The sequence below is a fragment of the Erinaceus europaeus genome, chromosome 3 (genome assembly GCF_950295315.1).
Source record: "Erinaceus europaeus chromosome 3, mEriEur2.1, whole genome shotgun sequence".
In the NCBI taxonomy this organism is placed as follows: domain Eukaryota; kingdom Metazoa; phylum Chordata; class Mammalia; order Eulipotyphla; family Erinaceidae; genus Erinaceus; species Erinaceus europaeus.
Genome location: NC_080164.1, coordinates 183,186,201 through 183,212,650, shown reverse-complemented (window position 1 = coordinate 183,212,650; position 26,450 = coordinate 183,186,201). Strand labels below are relative to the sequence as shown.

The following is a 26,450-nucleotide window of genomic DNA, read 5'->3' as shown; positions in this document are numbered from 1 at the left end:
TGTTTTTTCTCCCTAATGTGATCTGCACAAGATAAGAGCTCTGGGTTGGGCGGAGGGTAGATAGCATAATGGTTATGCAAACAGACTCATGCCTGAGGCTCCAAAGTCCTAGGTTCAATCCCCCGCATCACCATAAGCCAGAGCTGAACAGTGCTCTGGTTAAAATAATAATAATAATAAATAAAAAACTAAATTAAATTTAAAAGAAGACCTCTGGGTCCCTCCTCTGCCCTCTCCGAGGGAGGCAGACTGCACCTTAAGTAACGGCCCCGCGTGTCCGCCAGGGGAAGCGCCACAGCCGGGCAGCTTGGCCTGTCTGGTGCCGAGAGTGCAGGTTCTCAGCGCCCCACAGTGTCCCGGAGGCTTCTGCTTTCCGCAGAAAATGGAATACAGATTGCCCATCGCCTCCGAGAGCGCCACGCTTCTCGGGGAAACCTTATCTCCGCCGGAGCATCTGGTTTGCTGTGAAGTCCTAATTCTGGATCAGAACTCCCAGCTGTGGCTGCTCGTTTTATGGAGCCTGAATTGGGAATCAAAAGCGAGGTTATGTATTTATACACCAGAAGCGCGTGTTATCTTTCTCTTCCTAAAACAGGATGGCAATTGTGTCTGAGCACTTCCAATTTGCAGAGTTATTGTTCCTGATTTGCCCCGGGAGGAACACGATTGGATCGCAGCTGAGCCGCGCCAAGCGAGCAGGGCGGGTTCAGACTCCCCCTCTGGTCCCAGGAGGCCCCAGGCCCGCACGGCCCGGAGGCAGATAAGCACCCCAGCCTGCTGGAACCAGGGGCCCTTGTCCCACTCTCATTTTCCAAATGAGGAGACTGAAGGCTTGCTTTGCCCGGGGTTCAGAGAACGAACCCTCACTGGAGTCAAGAGGAACTGGATTTACCAGCATTGGGGCAGCCATGATGTTCACTCTTTGGAAGGACAGACAGACAGACAGACAGACACAGAGAACATCCACTGCTCTGTCCTGGGTCTGTTTGCGCCTGGGGCTGGGCTGGGCCTCGCCTGCCTGAACTGCAGAGTGACCCCATGTGTCGAGGCTTCAGAGTGTCCCTGACTCCTCAGCAGAAAGATGTTCCTCACAGCGGAACTCATCCCCACGAAAAGCGGGAATAGCATCACTGTCCAAGAATGACAGGAGTCACGGCCCATTGATGGCGGCGAGATGCCGTGGCGTCACGACCAGCTTTCAGAGCCTTTAATTGCGCGGAGGAAATGCTCATTTGGGCGTCAGTTAAAATCAGTAGAAGGCAGGCGTGTACCTCCATGGTTTCAATTATCTCCAGGGCTCTGGGATGCAGCACGCAGACAGTCAGACATCACAGTGGCAGACGTCGTACTCCTGGGTGATGTTACGGGGCAGGCTTTTCATATTTCACAGACTTTCTGCGGGCAGCTGAAAGAAAGGTTGTTGAGAAATAATTTAAATGGAGTCAAAGAGACTTTTTTTTTCTTATAACACCAAGAGATGGCAAATCCGCTTTGAACCCCCCACCCTGCCCCGAGGGTGTGGTGGTAGCCGGGACCCCAGGTTGTCAGACGCCGTGAGCACACACGCTCCACCTTCAAGCTGGGCCCCTCCTGGAGGGACAGCGACCCCTCTACACTGTGGGCATCGGGGTGAACCCAGACCACTAGCCACTGTTTCAGTTGGCAGTCATTCCATCAGAAAGAAAAGAATTTTTTTTTCTCCAAGAGCCACTTCCCCCGTCGAGCGAATGTCCCAGTGCCTCTCCCCGTTCAGCAGAACCCCTTTGCCCCGCTCTCTGACTTTCTGCTGCTACTGAGGGTTTTGCCCAATAGTTGCAAACGTTTCCAGAAATCTGCCTGTCCCGGGGTGTCACTGGCTCAGACGCGCTTCTGTCCCCTCCTCATCCGGGTTTCAGGATTCAGTCGGGTTAGCGGTTAAGTAGTCAGGGTCGGGGAGGGAGCCCCGGGTGGGCAGGTGGGCAGGCTCCGGCTGGCTCCTCGGGCAAGATCAGCCCAGGCCACAGAACCCCAAAGCTCTGTGCACAGCAAAGGCTACTTTTCTCTTTCTTTTCCTTTCCTTTCCTTCCCTTCCCTTCCCTTTCCTTCTTTCTTTTTTCTTTTTCTTTTTCTTCTGAAAGGGAAGCTTTTCCAGAGCCTGGTCTGGTTTCGCCTGGTCTGAATTCCCTGAGGAGCCTGTGACTGTTTTGAAGTCCTCAATTCCACTTCATAATTCCCAATTAATAACTTACTACTGTAACCTCATACATTTTACACGACCCTCTAGGAAAAAGGGGGGCGGGAGGGAAACATCTTGACTTCCTTTCAATTTCTTGCATTGATTTCACTTGGTCTGAGTCCAGGGTACCGTGACGGCGTCTCCATCCCTCAAGGCATGGCTCTGAGCTGTGGTTCAGAGTCAGACTGGGCTGTGCAGTAATCAAGCCGCTGATTTCCATTGAAAAGACCTGGGTGTGTGTGTGTGGGGGGGTACGCTGTGGGGCGCCGGGAGAGTGTGGAGAGAGAGGACTGTTGGAGGCGTCTGCTCCAGAGCCTCAGACTGTCGTCCTCTCCCTGCCCAGAGCGGCATCTCTGTCCTCGCCATCTGTCTGGCCTAGTAGTGCCTTCTGCTTACCAGGTTCAGTGCCTTCTGGAACCAGCGGGCACTGGAGCGGGAGCTGCTGCTCCCCGCCTCCTTGCAGAGTACCCAGCGCCACCCTGGGCAGGGCCCTTCAGGGTCTCTGGCAATTTGGCTTCTCCCACTGACCGCATCTCCTCCCCCACACTCCCCCCTTTCGCTGCAACGTCAGACTCGGACTGTTTTCTTAAGACTTGAAGGGCTTTGCTCTTCGCCTGCCGTCAGGGTGCCCACCTCTACCCACAGGGTCACCGCCCCGTTGTTCTTACTCTTCCCTCGGACGAGTGGACTCTGGCATGGCTGCGTGTCTCATCTCACGGCGGTGTCGAGTACCCAAGGGATTAGCACAGTTGTGTTCTTTGGCGAGATCCTGGAGCCTTTGATGTGGATTAGACTGTGCTGTGCACACACACTCACACGCTCACACGCACACTTCTGTTTCGCAGTCCCGACAAATCTTTACAGAACACCAGAACTATTGCCGGTCGGTGTGCTGGAGACGGACACAAAGGCCCAAAGACGAAGGCGGAACTCCGGCTCTGGGAGACGGGCCACCTTGCTGTAGCACTGACGGCAGTATTGTTGTGGAGGGTTAACTGCTGTTATCAAACTTCCTAGCCCAAACTTACTGTTTTTTTTTTTTACAAAGTAGCCAGAGGGTTATTTCAGATCTCTTTGCTTTATTTATTATTATTATTATCATTATTATGCTGGTGCGGTGGTAGTTTACTGCAGAGAAAAAGGATTCAAAAAAGGGGGGACAGATCCAAATATATAGAGACGGGTCTAAATGACGTAAACTCTCTCTGCATTGCTGTCAGAACCTATAGCTTGCAGATTTCACTGCTCCCAGAGGTGCCCTCCCCCTTTCAGTTTCAGATAGAGTCAGAGAGCGGGAGACATCAGCATGCCTGCGCTACCCACTGGGCTTCCCCTTCGGTGCCCTGTGCCGCTCCCATGAAGTGCCAGGGGCTGGAGCCTTCGTGCCTGTGAAAGATCCAGCCTCCCAGGCGAGCTCCCGGCAGGTTTGCAAACCCATGGTGAGAGTATCATGTGCTGAGGGCCTGCGGGGCAGGAAAGCCCCCTCAGTGGGGAAGACTTGTTCAGTGCCACCCGGTGGGCTTGTGCCGTCTAGATCTCTGGGTCTGACTCGATGCAGATTTGGCCGCAGGTAGACAGCATGGCTGGAGCTCAGGACCAAGTGACCGGCAGGCAGGTCCCTCATGCCCAGGGAACACGTCCTGCCAGAGGGTCTTAAAGTTGAGACAGTTCAGCCGGCAGGGGGCCTGCTTTGCACAGCCCACACTCAAGCCCCAGGTACAGCACGCGGATGCAGCTTCCGTTTGCAGCCCCTCTCTCTCCCAGAATAGCCCTGGTGAGGACTGAGCAAATGCAGGAGCACAGGCACTGAAGGGCAGTGTAGACAGCAGCTCAGGGCCCAGACCTTGGAGCCCAACTCACTGGATTCCAGTCCCACCCTCCATCCTGCTAGCTGGTGACGCTGGAACAGTCTCAGCGGTTCTTATGGGGCCTGCGCAGAACTGAGTAGCAGTACTCACGGTGCAAGGAGGGAGGGTACTTGCCCGCCCACCTGTTGGCATCTGGGGTGTTAGCAGCCTTGAGAGTGCCGGCACCTGGTCAGATGGTGAGGCCCCTGGGTGGAGCCTCCCTCAGAACTCTGGGAACATTTTAGGCCATGCTAAGCCAGGAGCCAGGCTGCCCTGGACCCACACCCCGGGCCCTCCCCTGCAGATGCTGGGGCCGGTGGCCAGGGCCCCTCCCCACCTCCACCCCCAGGCCCACAAAGCGTCTACCCCCCAGCCATTGTAGACTCAGCTTTATGGGGTGCAGGCCCCAACACCCCTACATACACACACACACACACAGAGGCTGTGCTGGCTGCAGGGCTGGTCCTGTGGGCTTGCGTCCAGAAGGTGCTAAGTGAACTCCACTCAGACCCTCTCATCTGCCTTGACAGCTGGGGGTGGGGGCTCCCCCTAGCTGCCCCCCACAGAGGGCAAGAGGCCCCTGCCTCTCACACACTCCTTCTCTTAGGTCTCCACACCGCAGACCCCCGGCCAGGGGCAGTCCAGCCTGGAGGCATCCAGAGCCTGGGTATCCCAGCTCCCAGCCCCCGCAGGCGTGGGCCAGGGGACCGGGGAGCCCCACAGGGAGATACTCCCCAAGTGGAGATACTGAGGCAGGGCTTGTCTAGGGAACGTGGAGCCGGCTCCCACCAGAGACCCGGCAGGGCCTGTATGTCCAGTGCCACAAGGCAGGAGTCCCCTGTGGGCTCTCCCAGGTCCTTGCAGCCCTCCCCAGCCCCGGTGTCGCCGTTGTGGGGGCCTCAGACGCGGCCTGTGAGGACAGAAACCTGTCCCCCTGAGCGCGCGCCTCCTCGCGCCCAGCCTGAGTGGGTGGACGACTCCACCTGTGACTGTCACTCGGTGCCTGGGAGAGCTCCTGTGTATGGCGCAAGTGTGGGCTGGTAGAATGTCCTCAGCTTGCTGCCGCGGAGCCTGGGGCAGGGCTGGGGACCCCAGAGGAGTGATGACGGGAAGAGGAATGAACCCGACCGATCGTGGGGAAATCAGTGCGGAAACCCCCCACCCCCCACCGCTGACAGCAGTCTGTCCCCTCCCTGGGAGCTGAAGGGCCCCTGGGTGCTCAGCTGCGGTCCTGCTGGAGCATCATCAGCACAGCCGAGAGGTCGGAAACGGCCCCTCATTTCACAGGCCAGGAGACAACATCCCGGGGCACCTGTGGGGGAGCTCCCTGCCTGGCCCCTGGGAGTCACACACACACGTTGGCCTTGCTCACACACACACACACACACAGATACAGAGAAAGAGAGAACAGGAGAAAGAGACAGAACAGAGGAGAAAGAGGGAGAGAGAGAAAAAGAGAGAGAACAGAGGAGAAAGATGGAGAGAGACAGAGAGACTGGAAGAAGGAGAGAGAACATAGAATGACAGGGGCTCGGGCTCTAGCGCAGCGGGTTAAGCGCAGGTGGCGCAAAGCACAAGGACCGGCGTAAGGATCCCGGTTCGAGCCCCCAGCTCCCCACCTGCAGGGGAGTCGCTTCACAGGCGGTGAAGCAGGTCTGCAGGTGTCTGTCTTTCTCTCCCCCTCTGTCTTCCCCTCCTCTCTCCATTTCTCTCTGTCTTATCCAACAACAACGACATCAGTAGCAACAACAATAATAACTACAACAATAAAGTAACAAGGGCAACAAAAGGGAGTAAATAAATAAATTTGAAAAGAAAAAAAAGAATGACAGAGAGAGAGGCAGAAGAATCAAAGTGGGTTGAGAGCCTCTTCCCACTTCTGCCCCCACCAGAAAGGGGCCTCTTGGCAGCTGTGTGAATTCTCACAGGGGAAGGGGGCCGACAGGTGAGCCAGGCGTTTCCACCACCCCGAAAAGGCATCTGGTGTCCATTCCCATGAAGTGTCACACGGTGAACACCCCCAAAGGGCCTTGTGCTCCAGATTGCGGTCTACACCGCACGCATCATCACCGTGTGTGGATGGGTCCTGCAGACGAGACAAGCCTCTCAGATCCCCAGCACTACTGTTAGCCAGAGCTGAGCAGGGCTCTGGAAGAAAACTAAGAAACGAAAAATAAGTCAATAAAAAGGCAGGCAGACAGCAGAGAGAGGCGCATCTCTCTGCCTTGAGGACTAGCCCACAGGTCTGCAGTGAGGTGAGAGCTGCCGCTTCCCCTGCCGGGAACCCACACCCTTGCTCCCCGCGCCCAGCTCCCTCCAGCCCCAGCAAAAGCGTGTTGGCTTCTGTTGTGGCGCAAGGAAAGAGTTTTTGAGCCGAACGCTTTTTTTTTTTTTTTAGTATTTATTTATTTATTTACTCCCTTTTGCTATTTATTTATTTACTCCCTTCTGTTGCCCTTGTTTTATTGTTGTAGTTATTATTGATGTCGTCGTTGTTGGATAGGACAGAGAGAAACGGAGAGAAGAGGGGAAGACAGAGAGGGGGAGAGAAAGACAGACACCTGCAGACCTGCTTCACCACCTGTGAAGCGACTCCCCTGCAGGTGGGGAGCCGGGGGCTCGAACTGGGATCCTTACGCCGGTCCTTGTGCTTCAATTTTTTTTTTTAAGATTTTATTTATTAATGAGAAATAGTACATATCCTGCCAGGGATTGGACTCGAGACCTCATGCCTGATTGTCCAATGCCTTATCCACTGCTCCCCCTCCCAGACCACTGCACTAAGCTCTTAACCACTTGTTTTGATCCCTTTCCCTTTTCTCTCTTTGTTTAAGCAGTGTTTTATTTTAATTTTTTTAATATTTATTTTTTAATTTATTTTCTCTTTTGTTGTCCTTGTTGTTTTATTGTTGTTGTTATTGATGTCGTTGTTGGATAGGACAGTGAGAAATGGAGAGAGGAGGGGAAGACAGAGAGGGGGAGAGAAAGACAGACACCTGCAGACCTGTTTCACCGCCTGTGAAGCGACTCTCCTGCAGGTGGGGAGCCGGGGGCTCGAACCGGGATCCTTAAGCCGGTCCTTGTGCTTTGCACCACGTGCGCTTAACTCGCTGCGCTATTGCCCAACTCACTAAGTAGTGCTTTCTTTAAAAAAAAAAAATATATATATATAGTTTTAATTTATTTTCATGAGATACAGAGCCCCAAATCCTGCTCAGTTCTGGCTGATGGTGCTGGGGATGGAACCTGGGACCTTAGAGCCTCAGGCAGGAGAGTCTTTGTAGAACCGTGTGCTATCTTCCCAGCCCTCTCTCTCCCACCCCCTCCCTTCTACTTCTCCCTCTCTCCCTTTCCCTTCTCTCTCTCTCTTTTTCCAAAAAAGTCAAAATTGTGGGGTTTTCACAAACATCATGGAAACAGGAGGCTGCTTGACTGTTTAAAATCCTTCACCGTGCAGAGAAAAACTTGAAGCTGTGACATTGAAGTCTCGGGGAACTGAATGAACCCTGCAGCGCACAGATCTCATCAACGCCTGTCTCTCACAAGCCCAAAAAACTCTTGACAGTGGGGAAAAAAAAAAAAAAAAAAAGATCCACGGACTTCGCCTTCCTTCCTGTCCCTCCAACACACAGGCTTTCCGAGCCGCAGGGAGCCGTGCGGGAGGCAGAGTCCAGTCCCCGCGGGCTAACGGGGCTCAGGGGCACGCACTGGAGCTGGGCTGTGCCAGGAGGTCTTGAGCGGGGCCGGGCAGGTCTGGGTCCCGGGGAGAGCACGGCTCTGGGCTCTGTCCTGCCGCCCCGTTAGAACCTCGTCCCGCCACTTTCTTCCCTCTCTGCCCGCACTTGGGGGCCCGCAGGCACTGGGGGGCCGGGGTCTGCCTGTCTCACTTTACTTGTCTTCTGGGGCTCTGCACCCCAAGCGATAAACCCTCCGCCACACAGCAACAAACTCTCTGGCTTCCCGGCACAGAAATGAGTCAGTGAAACACATCTGATGAACTCGTCCCAAGAAGTGCCACCTTGAGTTCCAGCAATCCTGCTCTGTGGAAAGTTGTTTCTGTTCAAAGGAGAGTCCTTCTTGCTAAGAGCGGGCTTCTGATTTTAATTAAATAAAGAGCATTTTATGCACTTTTTCCCCCCTAAAGCTCAAGATTAATTTCTATGGTTACTAGGGATATAAATCTCTAGATTGCTTTAAAACAAAAAGGTTTTCTTCAGGAGAGGGTTGACAGCCCCTTTAAGAGAAGCTATTACTTAATTTTACTTTCCTGAGTTGAAACACATAAGAAATATTTGTAATGACACCCCAAAGGCATCATTAAAATGTAAAATAATTGTACCCTAAAATATCTAAAATTACAGGAAATAGGCCTCATTTTTAAAAAATGAACTGGGATCCATGGCTGAGGGCTCTGGGGTGGGACGTGCTTCAAACCAGCATCTCTTGTCAGGAGACGTTTGTAAAAGGAAAGAGGGAGGGAGAGAAGGAAAGAAAGGTAGTTTTCCCACTGCAGTCATGCAGACTTGGAGCTCTGTTGGGGAATATTTCTCCCAAGCTTTGTTCTCTGAACCTGTAACTGGATGGATGTCCCCTGCTCCTCTGGAGGGACACAGGTCTGCGTGGAGTGGCTCGGTGACAGCTGCCTCCACAGCGTTCTCAGTGATCATCTGAAAGCACACAATTCTTTGATTTCTTGTAAGCAGCTTTGAACATTCAGCACCAACCATTTCCAGTGTTGTACTTACCCCAAGAATACTTTCTCTTCGGTAGGTAATGCTGACCGGCAAATTGTTCCCAGCTTAAAGATTTGCCACGTCTTACTACATGTAGCACCCCCCCCCATAAAAATAGACGGTAGAGACACAGAAAGGGAGAGAGCAAGCCCAATTTTTAAAGCAAGTCAATGGACCTTCTCTTTTGTCACTTTTCTTTTACCTACTGATATTTCTTCATTCCATCGTATACAGTCACAGTGCCTTGGTTTTATTAGGAAAAGCGAAATTAGATTTGTAAAAATATTCAGGCTGAAGTTTGGGTGTGCAGGGTAGATACTGCCGGGGGAGGGGATGCAGATATGCTTGTAGTTAGAAAGACGCCTGGCTCCAGGAATACTTCGCTTGAAATGAGTTTATATTTGAGAGCAGAACGGGGGGGGGGGGGGGAGAGAAAAACTGCTTTCCCTTTTTTTTTTCAAGACAAGGAAACTCAGCTGAACGCAGATACTGAAAGTGCTGTGAGCTGCATGTCTGAGCAACCAAAGTAAACACTGATCACTGTAAATGTACAAGTTGGGCCAATCGCCTTTTATCTTCCAAGCGAGACCTTTCCCACGGTTTTGGTGGGTTTTCGTCTGAGTTGGGCAAACTGGAAGTTTGTGTGAATGTGTAAATACATTGAGGAAAGTCGTGATTAGAGTCTGATAATAAACATGCAAGAGCAAATTGGGAAAGTCTATTAAAGTCAGATGTGACGTTTAATACTGTTTTCTCCCCTCAAAGAAAAAAACCCTCTCTCTCTCTCTTTTTTTTTTTTTTCCTCTAGAGGGGTAGGAATGCTGGTTTTTGTGGCTGCAGGACAAAGTCATGGACTCTAACTGAAATCAGGGTTAAATATGAATTCTTCAGTGTGGATGACTTTTTTTTTTTTTTTCAAGAGCCTTAATGATTGTTGCAGGATTCCTCAGAATGCTCCTTCCCAGTTATGGGCAAAGAAAGCGCAAATGTATTTATAGATGTATTTAGAAGTCAAGTGCAGATTTAGTTACCAGGGAAATCTTAACTGAGTTTTTGTTTGCTTCTTACACTCTCCGTGCTACATTTTAGTAGAGAGAGAGCTTGTGTCTTAGTGTTGCAAGGAGGAATAACATTTCCGTTGGTTTACTTATTGAAGCAGGCCTCAACCTAGAACTGGAAGGGAAAAAAGAAAACAGAGACACCTTCCTCTCTCGCCACTTTGACCTGAGAATCACAGTTCTATCTTCAGTTCCTCCTATTCCATTTCTGGGGGGTGGGGGGTGGCGGGGGGTGTCCTTTTGTTAATGTCTCTCTCTGACTGTAGCAGTCCTGTCCTCGCAGAAGGCTTTCCCTTTCCCGCTATGGCACAACGGGTGCTTAGGAAAGTCTTGTCTGGGTACTGATTAGCTCTGTGCTGTTTTCAAAGGATTGCTTGAACCCTATAAAGTTTTACTTTCTGTGTTAAGCTGCTGTGGATGTCCCTTCAAAGCGCGCGCCTTGGAGAAGCAGTTAGCGTTAATGTCTTGACGACACTTTAACTGCTTACAAATTGAGAGGTGATTTAAACCGAAATCCGCTGTGCTACGTAAGGATGGAAATTTTTCTGCGTGTGGCGTTTCAGGCGCTTGACCTCATGGTCTGAAAAGCCAAAGCCGTCCAGGGGGCTCCAGATTGTGTGCGCCGGCTGACTTTGAAGCCTTCCCGCCGAGTTCTTCCTCCTCCTCCTCCTCCTCCTTCACCACAGAAACTTTTCTGTAGTGGATGTTGTCTTAGGAGCTAATTGATTGACACTGTGTTAAACACTTTATGAAGTGGTCCATTGATTATATCTATATATATATTATATATTATATATTATATATTATATATATATATAATATATATATATATATTTTTTTTTTTTTTTTTACCGGAGCACTACTGCTCATCTCTAATTTATGGTGGTATAGGGGATTGAACCTGAGACTTCGGAGCGGAGCCTCAGGCATGAGAGTCTGTGTGCATAGCCTTTATGCTGACTACCCCTCCCTCCTGCGGTCCCATCTCTATAAAGCGAGCTCACAGTTTATACCTCTCAGCACGGAGCAACTGACTGTCGTCTCTATAAATCCCAGAAAAACCTCGTTTGCACATTCTCATCTTTCTTTCAAGCAATAGGGACCGGACCGGCCTGGATGTTTTGTTTTGTTTTGGAACTTCTTCCTGGAGGTGATGTTCCCCGCCTGGTCTTGCGCACACTCGCTCCAAACACTGCTGGCAGGCCAGGGCCAGGGCCGGGTCGGGGTCCTCTCTGTCTGCGTGTTAGGAGTCGGGTGGCCGGTGGCGGGTGCAGGCCCTGGGGTCGCGCAGCGGTCTGGACGCCTGTGCTGCTCTAGGTGAGGCTTGCACCCACTCGCTCAGGTGAAGGCTGCCTTGGGCCTGTGTGTATGTGTGGGGTGGGGGCTCTCTGTCTCGTCCCCCTCCCTCAGAGCCTCCTGGTAACAGAACCTGCGCAAAAGCTGATTCCTTTGCTTTTATTCTCACTTAAAAAAAAAAAAAATCCTGACAGGCAGGCATCCCGTCCCGCTGAGGGTGAGTGAGCCCTGGCTCCTGACAAGCCGGGGGTCCCCCCCCCCAGCCCTGATGGTGAGATTAGGGGCCGCCAGGCAGACTGTCTCCTCCGCACCCCGGGCTCGGGCTCGCAGGGCCACCCCGCCCCTGGCTCAGACATTACGGGCTCTTTTGAGTCTCAGGTTACAGGAGCAATTGATCCGCGTGACCTATCTTAAGAACTTCAGCTCTGCAGTGGAAACTTAAACCAAATGTATATCCTCAAGAGACGAATCATCCTAAGGCCTGGCTGTTGTCACTGACATGTGCCGGAGCCCCAGGCCGGGGTCTCGCGGGCAAGCGCGCCACCTCGTGGCCATGCGGGAGAAGCCCAGTCTGGTGCTTGAGGTGGCGGGGGCAGCGGCTGGCTCCTCTCCTGGGCTCCCAGACCAGGGGGGCCTTTTTATTAGAGGTTTACAGCGGGGTACATTCCACACACCCCCCTCCCCAGTGGTAACTACTGACGCTTTCCCCAGAGCACAGGGATGGATTGACTGTGTTTTCCCTTCTTTCCTTTTTTTTAATTTTTATTTATTTGTTCCCTTTTTGTTGCCCTGGTTGTTTTTATTGTTGTAGTTATTATCGATGTCGTCGTTGTTGGATAGGACAGAGAGAAATGGAGAGAGGAGGGGAAGACAGAGAGGGGGAGAGAAAGACAGACACCTGCAGAACTGCTTCACCGCCTGTGAAGTGACGCCCCTGCAGGTGGGGAGCCGGGGGCTCGAACCGGGATCCTGACGCCGGTCCTTGCGCTTGATTGACTATGTTTTCTGTTACCACGTTCATGTTTCAACTCTTCTTTTTTTTTATTTTTTTTCATATTTATTTTCCCTTTTGTTGCCCTTTTTATTGTTGTTGTTACTGATGTCATTGTTAGATAGGACAGAGAGAAGTGGAGAGAGGAGGGGAAGACAGAGAGGAGGAGAGAAAGACAGACACCTGCAGACCTGCTTCACCGCCTGTGAAGCAACTTCCCGACAGGTGGGGAGCCGGGGGCTCGAACCGGGATCCTTATACCGGTCCCTGCGCTTTCCGCCACCTGTGCTTAACCGGCTGTGTACCACTTAGGAGTGAAATGACACCCACAGGTGTCCTTCCTTTTCCCCTCCTCCCTCTCAGATAAGGGAAATAGTGCCCGACTTCCTCAGGTGGTCTCCAGACTCTCCCCAAATCGCAAGAACCCGTGTAAGGATCCCGGTTCGAGCTCCCGGCTCCCCACCTGCAGGGGAGTCGCTTCACAGGCGGTGAAGCAGGTCTGCAGGTGTCTGTCTTTCTCTCTCCCTCTCTGTCTCCCCTCCTCTCTCCATTTCTCTCTGTCCTCTCCAACAACGACAACAAGTCGTATCCAACAACGACAACAATAGTAACTACAACAATAAAAACAAGGGCAACAAAAAGGGAAAATAAATAAATTTTAAAATATTTAAAAAAAAAGGGTTCCTAGTGACAAAAGCTCTGTGTCCCAGTGGAACTGAGGAACTGAGGTTCCAAGCCCTCTCGTTATCTTCCCGAACATTTCTCTCTCTCTCTCTCTCTCCCCCTCTCCCTCTCTGGGAAGATGAACCAAAATTCTCTTGGGAAGCAGAAGGTGGGAGTTCTGGCTTCTGTAATTGCTTCTCTGCTAGACATGGGCGTTGGCAGGTGGACCCAGTTTCACATCAACACGTGTGAGTCACCTTGGCCCTTCTGTGTCCTTGTCCCCAGGCTGTTGTCAGGATGGTCACGCAGAAGGTGACATGGAAGTCAGTCTCCTCTCTCACTTCACACAGTAGAATGTACAAGTTACCATGTGCAAGGGCCCGGGTTCAAGCCCCCATCCCCACCTGCAGAGGGGAAGCTTCACAAGTGGTGAAGCAGGGCTACAGGTGTCTCTCTCCCTGTCTCGCCCCATTTTTCTATCTCTGTCATAACAATAGAATAAAAAAATAAAGATTTCCGGCGGAAGGATCCCGGTTCGAGCTTCCGGCTTCCCACCTGCAGGGGAGTCGCTTCACAGGTGGTGAAGCAGGTCTGCAAGTGTCTCTCTCTCCCCCTCTCTGTCTTACCCTCCTCTCTCCATTTCTCTCTGTCCTATCCAATGTCGATGACATCAACAATAATAACTACAACGATAAAACAAGGGCAACAAAAGGGAATAAATAAATATTTTTAAAATATATTTAAAAATAAAGATTTTAAAATGAGTGTTAAAAAGAAAGGCAGAGTTCTAGAAGCTGCTCCCCAGCCAGCTGTCAACACAACACCCTCCCAGACTCAGGAGAGGAGGTAGCTGGGGCCCAGGCTGTGTTTGGTACCCCCCCCCACAGACACACACCAGATGTGTGACAGTTGAGGGGACAGGTCCCGCTGGCCGGCTGGCGCCAGAAGTGAGAAGGGAGAATGAGTGACCAGAGGCTTCCCCAAGGGGAGGGTGTCAGGAGAAAGAGCGCTGGTGGGGGCCCGGGGCGTGGCGGGGGGGGGGGCCGTGCTACAGGAGGCATTGCTTTGGGGGCCTCTCCCATCAACTCCAGCCCCGCGTCTCTGTGTCTGTGAGGTGGGGTCAGAGCAGAGCAGGGCCACACTCCCCCTGAAAACATGTCCTTCCCACCCAGGGAGATTGAGCACCCTGGTCGCGGTGTTGGAGGGAGCTTGGGAAGAGCACCCCCGTCCTCCCAGCCCGGTTCTAGGCCCCCCTCCCCCAAGAGAAAGGCACAGGTGTCACAACTCAGAGACGCCACCCAGAGAAGCGGGCTTTTGTGGGATGTGCCCCTGCCCTGCCCCGCCCAGACCACGGGCACGTCTCCCCGCTTGGAGGACAGTGGAGACAGGAGGATGGCGGGGACCCTCAGCTGTGACTAGACCCTGGTGCAAGGCCAGCCTCCCTGAATCTGTCTCCTGTCCTGCTCTGCCCACCTGCCCAGAGAAAGTCCTGTCTGGGGTGACTCTTACAATGGCGGGGGGGGGGGGGGCGCGGAGATAACACAGCACTCTCCTGCCTGAGACTCCTAGGCCCTGTGTTCACTCCTAGTCACCGCCGGAAGCTGAGCTGAGCTCGCACAGTGGAAGGGAGGGGGGGGACAGTGAAGCAACAGGGTGAGAGAAGTGTGCCTTTTATTGTCTGTATTGCACCCAGCACCGAGACAGACAGACAGACCGGGCCCAGCACCGAGACAGACAGACAGACCGGGCCCAGCACCGAGACAGACAGACAGACCGGGCCCAGCACCGAGACAGACAGACAGACCGGGCCCAGCACCGAGACAGACAGACAGACCGGGCCCAGCACAGAGATGAGACAGACCAGGCCCAGCAGAGAGAGAGAGAGAGAGAGAGAGCAGGCCCAGCAGAGAGAGAGAGAGAGAGAGCAGGCCAAGCAGAGAGAGAGAGAGAGAGAGAGAGAGAGCAGGCCCAGCAGAGAGAGAGAGAGAGAGCAGGCCCAGCAGAGAGAGAGAGAGAGCAGGCCCAGCAGTCCCCCGCCCCGTGACCGTGGCCCCTGCCTTTCAGACAGCGCACATCGGCAAGCTGCGGGACTTCCTGCTGGAGCACAGGAAAGACTACATCGGCGTCGGCGTCGGCATCGGCATCGGCATGGACGCCTGCAGGTGAGGCCGCGGCCGCCCTCCCCTCGTCCACGTCCACGTCCACGTCCACGCGGGGGCTTCCTGCCTGCTGCTGGCTTCCTTCGTTTTCGAGACAGGCAGAGACAGGGGGGGAGCGACTGAGAGAGACCAGAGGCACCCCCAAGGGCTCCCCCAGAGCAGCGGGGGCCGGGCTCGAACCCGGGCAGCACACCTGGCGAAGCAGCACACCGACCGGCTGAGCGCCCTCCCCTCGGCGTCCCTGTGCCGGCTCACAGCCCAGGGTCGGGGTGCCAGAGCTTCCAGGAGCCGAGGGGAGAAGCACGGGGTGGGGGTGCTAGCCCACTCCCGCTTGCTGGCGCCCCCGATCCCTGTGGCGCGCAGCCTCTGATGTGACCCAGTCGGATGAGCAGAGCCAGCAAAACGCGTGGGCACCTGAGCCACTGGTGTGGGCCTCACCTGCCAGCCAGGCTCACACCCCGGCACCACCCTTCCCCTCTCCTCTCTCCCTCCCTTTCTCTCCCCTCTCCCTCTCCCCCCTCCCTCTCTCCTTTCGAGCCCCCGGCTCCCCACCTGCAGGGGAGTCGCTTCCTAGGCGGTGAAGCAGGTCTGCAGGTGTCTGTCTCTCTCTCCCCCTCTCTGTCTTCCCCTCCTCTCTCCATGTCTCTCTGTCCTATCCAACAACAATGACAGCAATAACAGCAACAATAACTACAACAATAAAACAAGGGCAACAAAAGGAAATAGATAAATATTAAAAAAGAAAAGAAAAGAAAAAAGAAATCACACCTGCATTAAGAGCCAGGCTCCCAAAATCAATCAAGGAAATGAAGAAAGGCAGGTGAAAATGCCATCCAGAGAGACAAAAACTCTCACCTGAGACCTTTGATGTTTTTTTTTTTTAATTTTTTTTTCTTTTTTTTTTTTATTGGGGAATTAATGTTTTACATTCAACAGTAAATACAATGGTTTGTACGTGCATAACATCCCCCGGTTTCCCATATAACAACACAACCCCCACTAGGTCCTCTGTCGTCCTTCTTGGACCTGTATTCTCCCCACCCACCCACCCCAGAGTCTTTGACTTTGGTGCGATACGCCAATTCCAGTTCAGGTTCCGCTTGTGTTTTCTCTTCTGATCTTGTTTTTCAACTTCTGCCTGAGAGTGAGGTCATCCCATGTTCATCCTTCTGTGTCTGACTTGTTTCGCTTCACATGAATTTTTCAAGGTCCACCCAAGATGGGCTGAAAACGGTGGAGTCACCTTTTTTTACAGCTGAGTAGTACTCCACTGTGTATCTAGACCACAGCTTGCTCAGCCACTCCTCTGTTGTTGGAGATGGGGCTGGTTTTTAAAGAGAGAGAACACCAGGGCCGGGCAGCGGCATGCCCGCTAGGGCGCACACACCACGCGTGAGGACCCAGCTTTAAGCCCCGCTCCCCGCCTGCAGGGTGGAAGCTTGCCGGCCTGGAGCAGGGCTGCAGGCGTGTCTTCTTTCTCCTTCTCCCTCCCCTTCATCTCTCAAAGTCGCCCTCCTAGCGCACCCACCAAGGCTCTCGGTGACAATACACGGTCGACACTAGATGGCACTGTGGGCACTTTCTCCCACCAGGTGTGAACCAACCCAACCCTGTTTTCCTCTCTCTCTCTCTCTCTCTGTCTGTCTGTCTGTCTGTCTGTCTCTCTCACCAGAATGATTATTTTTCAGAGAGAGGCACAGCACAGGCTCAAGCCCAGCTTCCAAAGAGTTGGAGGGAGATTTGTGGCTGTGGTCTCTCGCTCACTCTCTCTCTCTCTGAAAAATAATCAGGGCTGTGGGGTCTCTCCTCTCTCAGCACCCTGCACAGCACCCAGGGAGCCCATGGAGGGTGGGCAGGGCTGTGGGGTCTCTCCTCTCTCAGCACCAGGCACAGCACCCAGGGAGCCCATGGAGGGTGGGCAGGGCTGTGGGGTCTCTCCTCTCTCAGCACCCTGCACAGCACCCAGGGAGCCCATGGAGGGTGGGCAGGGCTGTGGGGTCTCTCCTCTCTCAGCACCAGGCACAGCACCCCGGGAGCCCATGGAGGGTGGGCAGGGCTGTGGGGTCTCTCCTCTCTCAGCACCAGGCACAGCACCCAGGGAGCCCATGGAGGGTGGGCAGGGCTGTGGGGTCTCTCCTCTCTCAGTACCATGCACAGCACCCAGGGAGCCCATGGAGGGTGGGCAGGGCTGTGGGGTGTCTCCTCTCTCAGCACCCTGCACAGCACCCAGGGAGCCCCATGCAGGGTGGGCAGGGCTGTGGGGTGTCTCCTCTCTCAGCACCCTGCACAGCACCCAGGGAGCCCATGGAGGGTGGGCAGGGCTGTGGGGTCTCTCCTCTCTCAGCACCCTGCACAGCACCCAGGGAGCCCCATGCAGGGTGGGCAGGGCTGTGGGGTCTCTCCTCTCTCAGCACCCTGCACAGCACCCAGGGAGCCCATGGAGGGTGGGCAGGGCTGTGGGGTGTCTCCTCTCTCAGCACCCTGCACAGCACCCAGGGAGCCCATGGAGGGTGGGCAGGGCTGTGGGGTGTCTCCTCTCTCAGCACCCTGCACAGCACCCAGGGAGCCCATGGAGGGTGAGCAGGGCTGTGGGGTCTCTCCTCTCTCAGCACCAGGCACAGCACCCAGGGAGCCCATGGAGGGTGGGCAGGGCTGTGGGGTCTCTCCTCTCTCAGCACCCTGCACAGCACCCAGGGAGCCCATGGAGGGTGGGCAGGGCTGTGGGGTCTCTCCTCTCTCAGCACCCTGCACAGCACCCAGGGAGCCCATGGAGGGTGGGCAGGGCTGTGGGGTCTCTCCTCTCTCAGCACCAGGCACAGCACCCAGGGAGCCCATGGAGGGTGGGCAGGGCTGTGGGGTCTCTCCTCTCTCAGCACCCTGCACAGCACCCAGGGAGCCCATGGAGGGTGGGCAGGGCTGTGGGGTCTCTCCTCTCTCAGCACCCTGCACAGCACCCAGGGAGCCCATGGAGGGTGGGCAGGGCTGTGGGGTCTCTCCTCTCTCAGCACCCTGCACAGCACCCCGGGAGCCCATGGAGGGTGGGCAGGGCTGTGGGGTCTCTCCTCTCTCAGCACCAGGCACAGCACCCAGGGAGCCCATGGAGGGTGGGCAGGGCTGTAGGGTCTCTCCTCTCTCAGCACCCTGCACAGCACCCAGGGAGCCCCATGCAGGGTGGGCAGGGCTGTGGGGTGTCTCCTCTCTCAGCACCCTGCACAGCACCCAGGGAGCCCATGGAGGGTGGGCAGGGCTGTGGGGTCTCTCCTCTCTCAGCACCCTGCACAGCACCCAGGGAGCCCATGGAGGGTGGGCAGGGCTGTGGGGTCTCTCCTCTCTCAGCACCAGGCACAGCACCCAGGGAGCCCATGGAGGGTGGACAGGGCTGTGGGGTGTCTCCTCTCTCAGCACCCTGCACAGCACCCAGGGGGCCCCATGGAGGGTGGGGTCATGTATGCTACCCCACTCCAATCTTACCATCAGAAAAAAACCAAGCAGTGGACTCATGCATGTCCAAAGCCTTAACAGCCCCCGAATGACAGATAAGCCGGTCAGACACGGCCTTTGGAAGGTCTCAAGTGGTGAGGAGCCGTGGCCCAGCCTCGCCCTCCTTCCTCCCACCAGCCCAGTGCCCAGGTAAACTGCTGGGAGTGGCAGCAGCTCCGTGGGCAGCAAGGGAAAGGACCCTGGTGCCTGCTGAGCCCACGCCAGCCCTGGCGCGGTTCTGGCCCTCGGCCTTCTCAGAGCAGCCCTGTCTGTCGCCGTCCCGGCCCGACCTCCCTGTGGGCAGCACGACGCGGCCTGTGGGGAACGTATTTCAGTCACGTCTCTGTCCGGCGCTGCTTTTTTCCTCTTCTTTCTTTTTCTTTTCTTTTTTTTTTTTTTAAGTATGTATTTATTCCCTTTTGTTGCCTTGTTGTTTTCTTGTTGGATAGGACAGAGAGAAATGGAGAGAGGAGGGGAAGACAGAGAGGAGGAGAGAAAGACAGACACCTGCAGACCTGCTTCACCGCCTGGGAAGCGACTCCCCTGCAGGTGGGGAGCCGGGGGCTCGAACCGGGATCCTAAAGCCGGTCCTTGCGCTTTGCGCCACATGCACTTAACCCGCTGCGCCACCTCCCAACTGCCTCTTCTTTCTTGTTTGACATACTTGTGTATGGAGAGAGCAGCAGGGCCAAGCAGAGCTGCTGCCCCTGGTCTGAGAGCAGAGGGCGACGGGGACAGGTGTGTGGCCTTGTCCACCGAGAGCTGGGGATGGGCAGGCGGGGGCTTGGGCACCAGAGCTGAGCTGGGGAGGTGGGGGGCTCAGGCCTGTGCCTGGAGGACGGCGCGGGGATGAGGGTGCTGTGGGCCCCACCCAGGAGGCAGCTGTGGGGTGCCCCTGCCCCTCCACAACTCAGCATCGCAGGTCCTGCTGGAGCCCGGGCTCGGTCGGCACAGTGTGTGTGTTGGAGGGAGTGGGTCCAGGACCCTCGTGCTTCACCCCTCCACCAGCTATGGGAAGGTCTCGGGTTCTCTCAGAAGACACCCTGTGTGCTGCTTGGGGAAAAGTGAAGGTTCTGGTTTGCTTGTTTCGTTTTGCCATCAGTTACCTCGGCATCTGAATCCACTGTTCCCGACAACCATTTTTCCCTTCTGTTTTTGCTTATTTCCTATTTTATTGGATAAGGTGGAGAGTCGCCCATGTGGCCTCAGTGCTGGGCCCCCTGCCTCCTGCCCCCTGCCCCCTGTCCCCTGTCCCACGCCATGCAGAGGGGAGCAGAACGGCTGCCCTCGCCTGTCTCCGGCGCCATGCCCGGCTCTGACTTTTCTTGCAGCTGCTCTGTGGCCCATGTGTGCGGGGGAAGGAAGGCACCTTCTCTGGGGATCATGGAGACCACCCCAAGTCCAGCAGATGGCCCCGGGCTCCCCCTGCCCACACCTGCCCTGTGGTGTGCGCTCTAAGCCACCTCTGTCTCTCCAGCCACATGACGTCCGAGTTTGGGAAGATGACGGACGCCGAGCGGGACCAGATCGACCAGGACGCCCAGACCTTCATGAAAACCTGCTCCGAAGCCATCCAGCAGCTGAGAGCCCAGGGTGCGGGGAGGGGCGGACTGTCCCTGGGGAGGGCAGGGGGCATGGGAGGGGCGGACAGTCCCTGGGGAGGGCAGGGTGCAGGGAGGGGCGGACGGTCCCTGGGGAGGGCAGGGGGCATGGAGGGGAGATAGGGTGGTCCCTGTGGAGGGCAGGGGACATGGAGGGGAGACAGGGTGGTCCCTGGGGAGGGCAGGGGCGTGGGGGGGAGGGCAGTCCTGCGGAGGGCAGGCACATGGGGGTGGGGGGAAGGGCTGTCCCTGGGGAGGGCAGGGGACATGGGAAGGGGGAGGGCGGTCCCTGTGGAGGGCAGGGGACATGGAGGGCAGACAGGGTGGTCCCTGGCTGGGGTGCCTGGGCTGTGGAGGCTGTGTGGGTCCAGGAACACATGAGACAGAGCATTCCCTGGGGATGGCAGGGGACATGGGGTGGGGGCAGCGGGGTGGCCCCTGGGGAGGGCAGGGCGTCCCGGACTGAGAGGCAGCAGCTTGGGCAGGGGCGGTGTTGTCTGAGTGTGGCTCAGTAAACACCTGGAGGGTCAGTGTGAGCCCATGACGCCACCACACCCTCACCCCACACATACACACACCTAGGCTAGTGCGTCTGGGGCCTCAGCAATCCCGCCCTTAAAATCATTGCGACCGAAGTCTGGAAGAGAGTTGTTAGAGGAGTTGTTGAGGTCCAGGGAGACAGCACAGGGGTTCTGCAGATGACTTTCCTGCCTGGGGCTCTGAGGTCCCAGGTTCAATCCCCAGCTCTACCAACAGCCAGAGCTGAGCTGGGCTCTGGGGTCTCTTATCTGTCTATCTCTATCTGTGTATCTCCCTCTCGTTAAAAATAAGATGAAGAGCTGGACGATGGCACACCTGGTTGAGTTCACACATTACAGTGCGCAAGGACCCAGGTTCAAACCCCCAGCCCCCACCTGCAGGGGGAAAGCTTCACGAGTGGTGAAGCAGGGCTGCAGGTGTCTCTTTGTCTCTCTCTCTCCCTCTCCACTCTCTCCTCTCAATTACTAAAATCATAATAATAATAACATAAGTAAGCACGCCATGGCCGGGTGCCAGAGCTGCCCGTCAGCCGTGTCCGAGTGCTCTCTTGAGGGAGGAGCCCGCAGGGAGGACGGGAGCACGGGGAGTGGGCCTGACTCTCGCCCCCCCCCCCACAGCCCACAAGGAGACCCACTCCCAGCAGGTGAAGGAGCACCGCAGCGCCGTGCTGGACTTCGTGGAGGATTATCTGAAAAGTAACCCTGCCGCTCGCTCTGGGCTCGGGGCGGGCGGGGTGGGAGAGGTGGACCCCGGTCCAGAAGCCGCTCAGGCTCGCCATGTCCCGCACCCACACCGCACCCTCACCCACAGGCGTGTGCAAACTGTACTCGGAGCAGAGGGCCATCCGGGTGAAGCGCGTGGTGGACAAGAAGAGACTGTGAGTGGCTCCCGCCAGCTGCCCAGAGCTGGAGCCGTGGCGGCACGGGGCAGCGCCATGGGGTAGTGTCGGCGTCTGTCCCCTTCACCCCTCGCCACCAGCTCTGGGAAGGTCTCAGAAGACACCCCATGTGCCACTTGGCTTCTCACCCTTATTTTTGTAATGTTTAAATATTTATTTATTTTGGAGAGAGACAGAAATTGAGAGAGAGACAGAGAGACCCCTGCAGACCCCTGCTTCACTTCTCAGGGAGATTCCCTCCTGCAGGTGGAGAAGGGCTTGAACCCAGGTCCTCGAGCACTGTAAAGTGTGCACTCTACCTGCTGTGCCACCGCCAGCCCTTATTTATTCCTTATTATTTCTTTTTTTCTTTTTCTTTTTTTTTATATTTATTCATTTTCCCTTTTTTGTTGCCCTTGTCTTACTGTTGTGGTTATTATTGTTGTTGTTATTGATGTCTTCGTTGTTGGATAGGACAGAGAGACATGGAGAGAGGAGGGGGAGACAGAGAGGAGGAGAGAAAGACAGACACCTGCAGACCTGTTTCACCGCCTGGGAAGCGACTCCCCTGCAGGTGGGGAGCCGGGGGCTCGAACCAGGATCCTTACGCCGGTCCTTGCGCTTTGCGCCATCTGCTACCGACCAACTCCCTATTCGTTTTTATTTCTAAAGATGTTTTAAATTATTTACTTATTATTGGGTAGAGACAGAGAGAAATCGAGAGAGGGTGAGGGAAAAAGGGGGAGAGAGACAGAGGGACACCTGCAGCCCTGCTTCACCACTCCTGAAGCTTCCCCGCTGAAGGTGGGAGCGGGGGCTCAAACCCGGGTCCCTGAGCACCGTAATGTGAGCTCTGAGCCAGGCATGCCACCACCCATTGCTTCTGCCAGCTATCCCCCCTTTTTTTCTTTCCCTTTTTTTCCCCCATTGGACAGAGACAGATATTGAGAAGGGAGATAGGGAGAGAGAGACAGACACCTGCAGACCTGCCTCACCACTCATGAAACTCCCCCCCATCCCCCCAAAGATAGGGAGTGGGGGCTTGAACCCAGATCCTTGCACACGGTGTTGTGCACACTCAACCCAATGCCCCTTGGGGACAAGTGGTCTTAAGGACCAAGGAGCAGGAGCGGGTCCCTGCCTCCTTCCCCAGCTCCCGGTTCTCGGTGGAGACTGTGCTCGTTGGCATGGCGGTGGCACATCTGGTTGTATGCCTGGAACCAGAGACCCTCGGCCCCTTGGCAGGCAGCCCGGCCCAGCCCGGCCTCTGCTCCCACAGGCCTCCGCCCAGAGCGCCCCTTCAGCTTGACCGCCGTCTGCCCCAGGCGGGGCGTCACAGCGCGCACGTCAGGCCCCCAACAGCGGGACCACCGCCCTGCTCATTGCCCCCATGGACTTGAGCTCTGGCCAGAGGAGGCGATCTGTCGTCAAGACGACCTGTTCTGGGGGCCGGGTGGCGGCGCACCTGGCTGAGCACAAGTTCTTGCTCAGGCCTCTGGTCCCCACCTGCAGGGGGAAAACTTTGTAAGCAGTAAAGCGGAGTTGCAAGCCTCTCTCTTTCTCTCTCTCCCTCCCTCCTCCCTCCTTCCCTGTCAGTTTCTCTATCCAATAAAAAATCTGTATTGGGGGGGTAGTGGTGCACCTGGTTAAGTGCTCACACTACAGTGCACAAGGACCCAGGTTCAAGTACCGCATGCCTGTCAGAGAGGAGGACTTGAATGGCCAGAAGGACAGATGTGAAAGACAGCAGGGAGCCAGGCTAGCGTGGGGGTGCCTCTTCTCAGGCGCGTACTCTCTGGGCTGGAGAGAACTCGACCAGAGCCAGCCTGGGCTGCTACTCACTCAGCGACGCGGGAGAGATGACTCAGGAACTCGTGGCGGGGAGGCAGTGCAACGTCTTTATTGATCAGAGAGCCAAGGCTTTTAAATGGCAGACCGGGAAGCAGCAAGTCAGAAATGGAAATGGCTAGGAAGGGGGGTGGAGAAAGGCAAAAATGAGCTGGAAAGGTAGAAACTTCCTTAGTAACTGTTGTGAGGGTTTTAACTGGTGGGATTAATATTATCCTGCAGACAGGGAGCGTCTTGAGGGTAGAAAGAAGATAGATCAAAGCAATGGAATGAATGGGTGGGGATCTTTCAGGCAAAACAATGATTATGTAGATAGGCCACAGTGTCCGGAATGCAGGGTGGAGCAGGGGAGCTGGCTTAATGCCCGACATCTCCCCCTTTCTTTTTATCTAATAGACCATAGTATCAGGAATGCGGGGCACTTTGTGAGGCAGGGAGTCTGATAGGATGAGGCAAACCTTTGGGGTTACTCCTGTCCCTCCTTGCTCAACCTCTTGGTAGAGAGAGAGAGAGACTAACAGGATAGACACAGTCCTCAGGTCAAGCCCTGCCAAGCTCAACCACATCCTCACAATTTCCTGAAGCAGGGGGCCAGCCTTCCCCGCTCCAACCAGGCTTCCCAATGGTTAGGAAGATGGCTCAGCAGAGAGACACCCCCCCCCCAAAGGTCTCAGGCATCACAATTCAAGGCTACAAGCATCAAGAAGTCAGGGGTCAGGGAGCTGGGCAGTGGCACACCTAGTTAGGTACCCTTATTACCATATACCAAGACTCAGCTTTGAGCCCCCCTCCCCACCTGCCGGGCGGCAGGGCTCCACAAATAATGAAGCAGGTCTGCAGTGTCTGTCTGTCTGTCTGTCTCCCTCTTTATCTCCCCTCTGTTCTATTAAAGGCTGCCAGGGGCAGTGGATTTGTAGTGCTAGGACTGAGCCCCAGCAATAACCCTGGTGACAATTTAAATCAAAGGAAAAAAATTATTAGTGATTTAATATTGATTTACAGAACTATAGCAGGGGTATAATCACCCCGTTCCCACCCCCAGAGCTCTCTGTCCCCGTTCCCTTCACTGGAAACTGCAGTGGTTCTCCCAAGGGCGCAGAGATGGGCTGACTGTTCCTTCTACAACCGTCTGTATTTATGGTCCTGCCTTCTCTTCCTTCCTAAGTCACACCTACACCTGTTGCTACTTCTAAGTCTCCTTCCTTGTTTGTTTGTTTGTTTGTTTACATCTTATCTCTGGGTCCTACTATATTTTCAAAAAGGAAAAAGAAATATCAGAGGGTCTCCCAGAAGCATGGCCAGGGAGCTTTCGCTGCATGCCTGTGTGCTGGACTCCCCAAGCGGCTGCCGACCCCACCCAGCAGCCCTGCTCTCAGAACCTTGTCCTGGGGGTGGGGGCAGTGCGGCATGAGCATCCCCCTCCCGCCAAGTAGCTCCTGGCGCTGCTCACATATTCCCGACGTGCAAGGCAGGCTCCTCACGGCCCGGCACTCCTTCTCAGATCCAGGCTGCAGCCGGAGCCGAGCGCAAGGACCCGAGAGTCCAGGTCTCCTGAGAACGTCCCGCCACCCCCCGCCAAGGACTCTGAGGAGACCCCCATCCTGGAAGAGCAGCCAGGTACCCATAACCGCCCGGCCTGCCGCCCCTGTTGTAGTATATCCTGCTGCTTGCCGGGGACCCTTCTGTGAGGCCGGGGGACCCCAGTGGCCTGTTCCTTGGTCTGGATGCTCCTGCCTCGAGTCAGGAGGCTGCTTCCGCGTCTCCAGAGAGGACAGTGGTGACTTGTGTGGGAGGAGTGGGGAGCGGGTGTCACTGGCCCACTTCACAGTTGTGTGGAACACACAGACGTGTTTTAGTCGCCGGCAGGGTTGTCACTGGGGCTTGGTGCCCGCATGATGAACCCACCGCTCCCGGTGGCCTTTTTTTTTTTTTCCCTTTATATCTTTTTTACTGGATAGGATAGAGAGAACTTGCAAGGGGAGGGCAGATGGAGAGGGAGAGAGAAAGACACCTGCAGACCCGCTTCACCGCCCCTGGAGCTTTCCCCCTGAAGGTGGGGACGGGAGCTCGAACCTGGGGCCTTGCATGTGGTGCTGTGGGCACTGGACCAGGTGTGCCACCAGCCGGGCCCCATACACGTGATTTTTCACCAGAAAATTCACAGGTCACTTATCCTGTTCAAAAGCAGAAAGGTGTGTGCGTGTTTGTGCGTGTGTGCGTGTTTGTGCGTGCGTGCGTGCGTGTACGCGCGCGTGTGTGTGTGTTCTGACGTCGACACACACAGCAGTACTGGTCTCAGCAAACAGCCACACTGAGCCCAGCCCCACCCTGAGCCTGTACACACATCACACACGTGCTCACAACACAAACACACATGCTCACGTGCACACAGGCAGGCCTCTGCTGTGCAGGGGCAGGGAGGCGCAGTGTCCAGATTCTCCAGCTGTGGACCACACTGTGGGGGTCTGCCCCCCCCCAACGCACACACAGTTAAAACAAACGCTCTGCCTACTGATGTCAATTCAGTGTTTCTTCTTTTCTTCCTTTTTCTTCCTTTTTTTTTTTCCTTGTGTTTTCATGGTTATTGCTGGGGCTTGGTCCTGGCACAATGAATCCACTGCTCCTGGAGGTCATCTTTCCTTTCTTTCTTTTCTTTTTTTTTTTAAAGATTTTATTTATTTATTTATTTATGAGAAAGATAGGGGAGAGAGAGAAAGAACCAGACATCACTCTGGTACATGCGCTGCTGGGGATTGAACTCAGGACCTCAAACTTAAGAGTCTAGTGCCTTAGCCACTGCGCCACCTCCCGGACCACTACTTTCCTATTTTATTAGATAGGACAGAGAAAACTTGAGAGGGGAGGGTGAGATAGAGAGAGAAAGATAGACACCTGCAGACCTGCCTTTCCAGCTATGAAGCCTCCTCCCTGCAGGTGGAGAGCTCACCTAAACCCGGATCCTTGCACATGGGTGATAAGTGTGCTTACCCGACTGTGCCACCACCCGGCCCTTTTTCTTTTTTTGTTTCTGTTTTATGGCAGAAAGATACACAGAGACAGAGCCCAGAGCCCCACGCAGCTCTGGCTGACGATGGTGCTGGGGACTGAACCTGGGACTTCGCAGCTTCAGGCAGGAGAGTCT

At 55.2% G+C, this 26,450-nt stretch overlaps 1 protein-coding gene across 3 annotated transcripts in view; it reads left to right on the top strand.

The window, feature by feature from the left end:
• Positions 1 to 26,450, top strand: part of STX18 (syntaxin 18) — a 67,457-nt gene that overhangs the window by 37,588 nt on the left and 3,419 nt on the right. For 2 of the 3 annotated variants that reach the window (XR_009549068.1, XM_007529217.3), the window contains exons 2-6: positions 14,868 to 14,965; positions 19,920 to 20,035; positions 21,201 to 21,278; positions 21,394 to 21,460; positions 24,810 to 24,925. Coding sequence is in view for 2 of the 3 variants with exons in the window: in XM_007529217.3 (XP_007529279.1) it covers positions 14,868 to 14,965; positions 19,920 to 20,035; positions 21,201 to 21,278; positions 21,394 to 21,460; positions 24,810 to 24,925 (475 nt within the window). In the remaining variant the exon portion in view is untranslated. The remainder of the gene's footprint in view (positions 1 to 14,867; positions 14,966 to 19,919; positions 20,036 to 21,200; positions 21,279 to 21,393; positions 21,461 to 24,809; positions 24,926 to 26,450) is intronic. The other variant, XM_060188561.1, reaches the window with a different exon arrangement.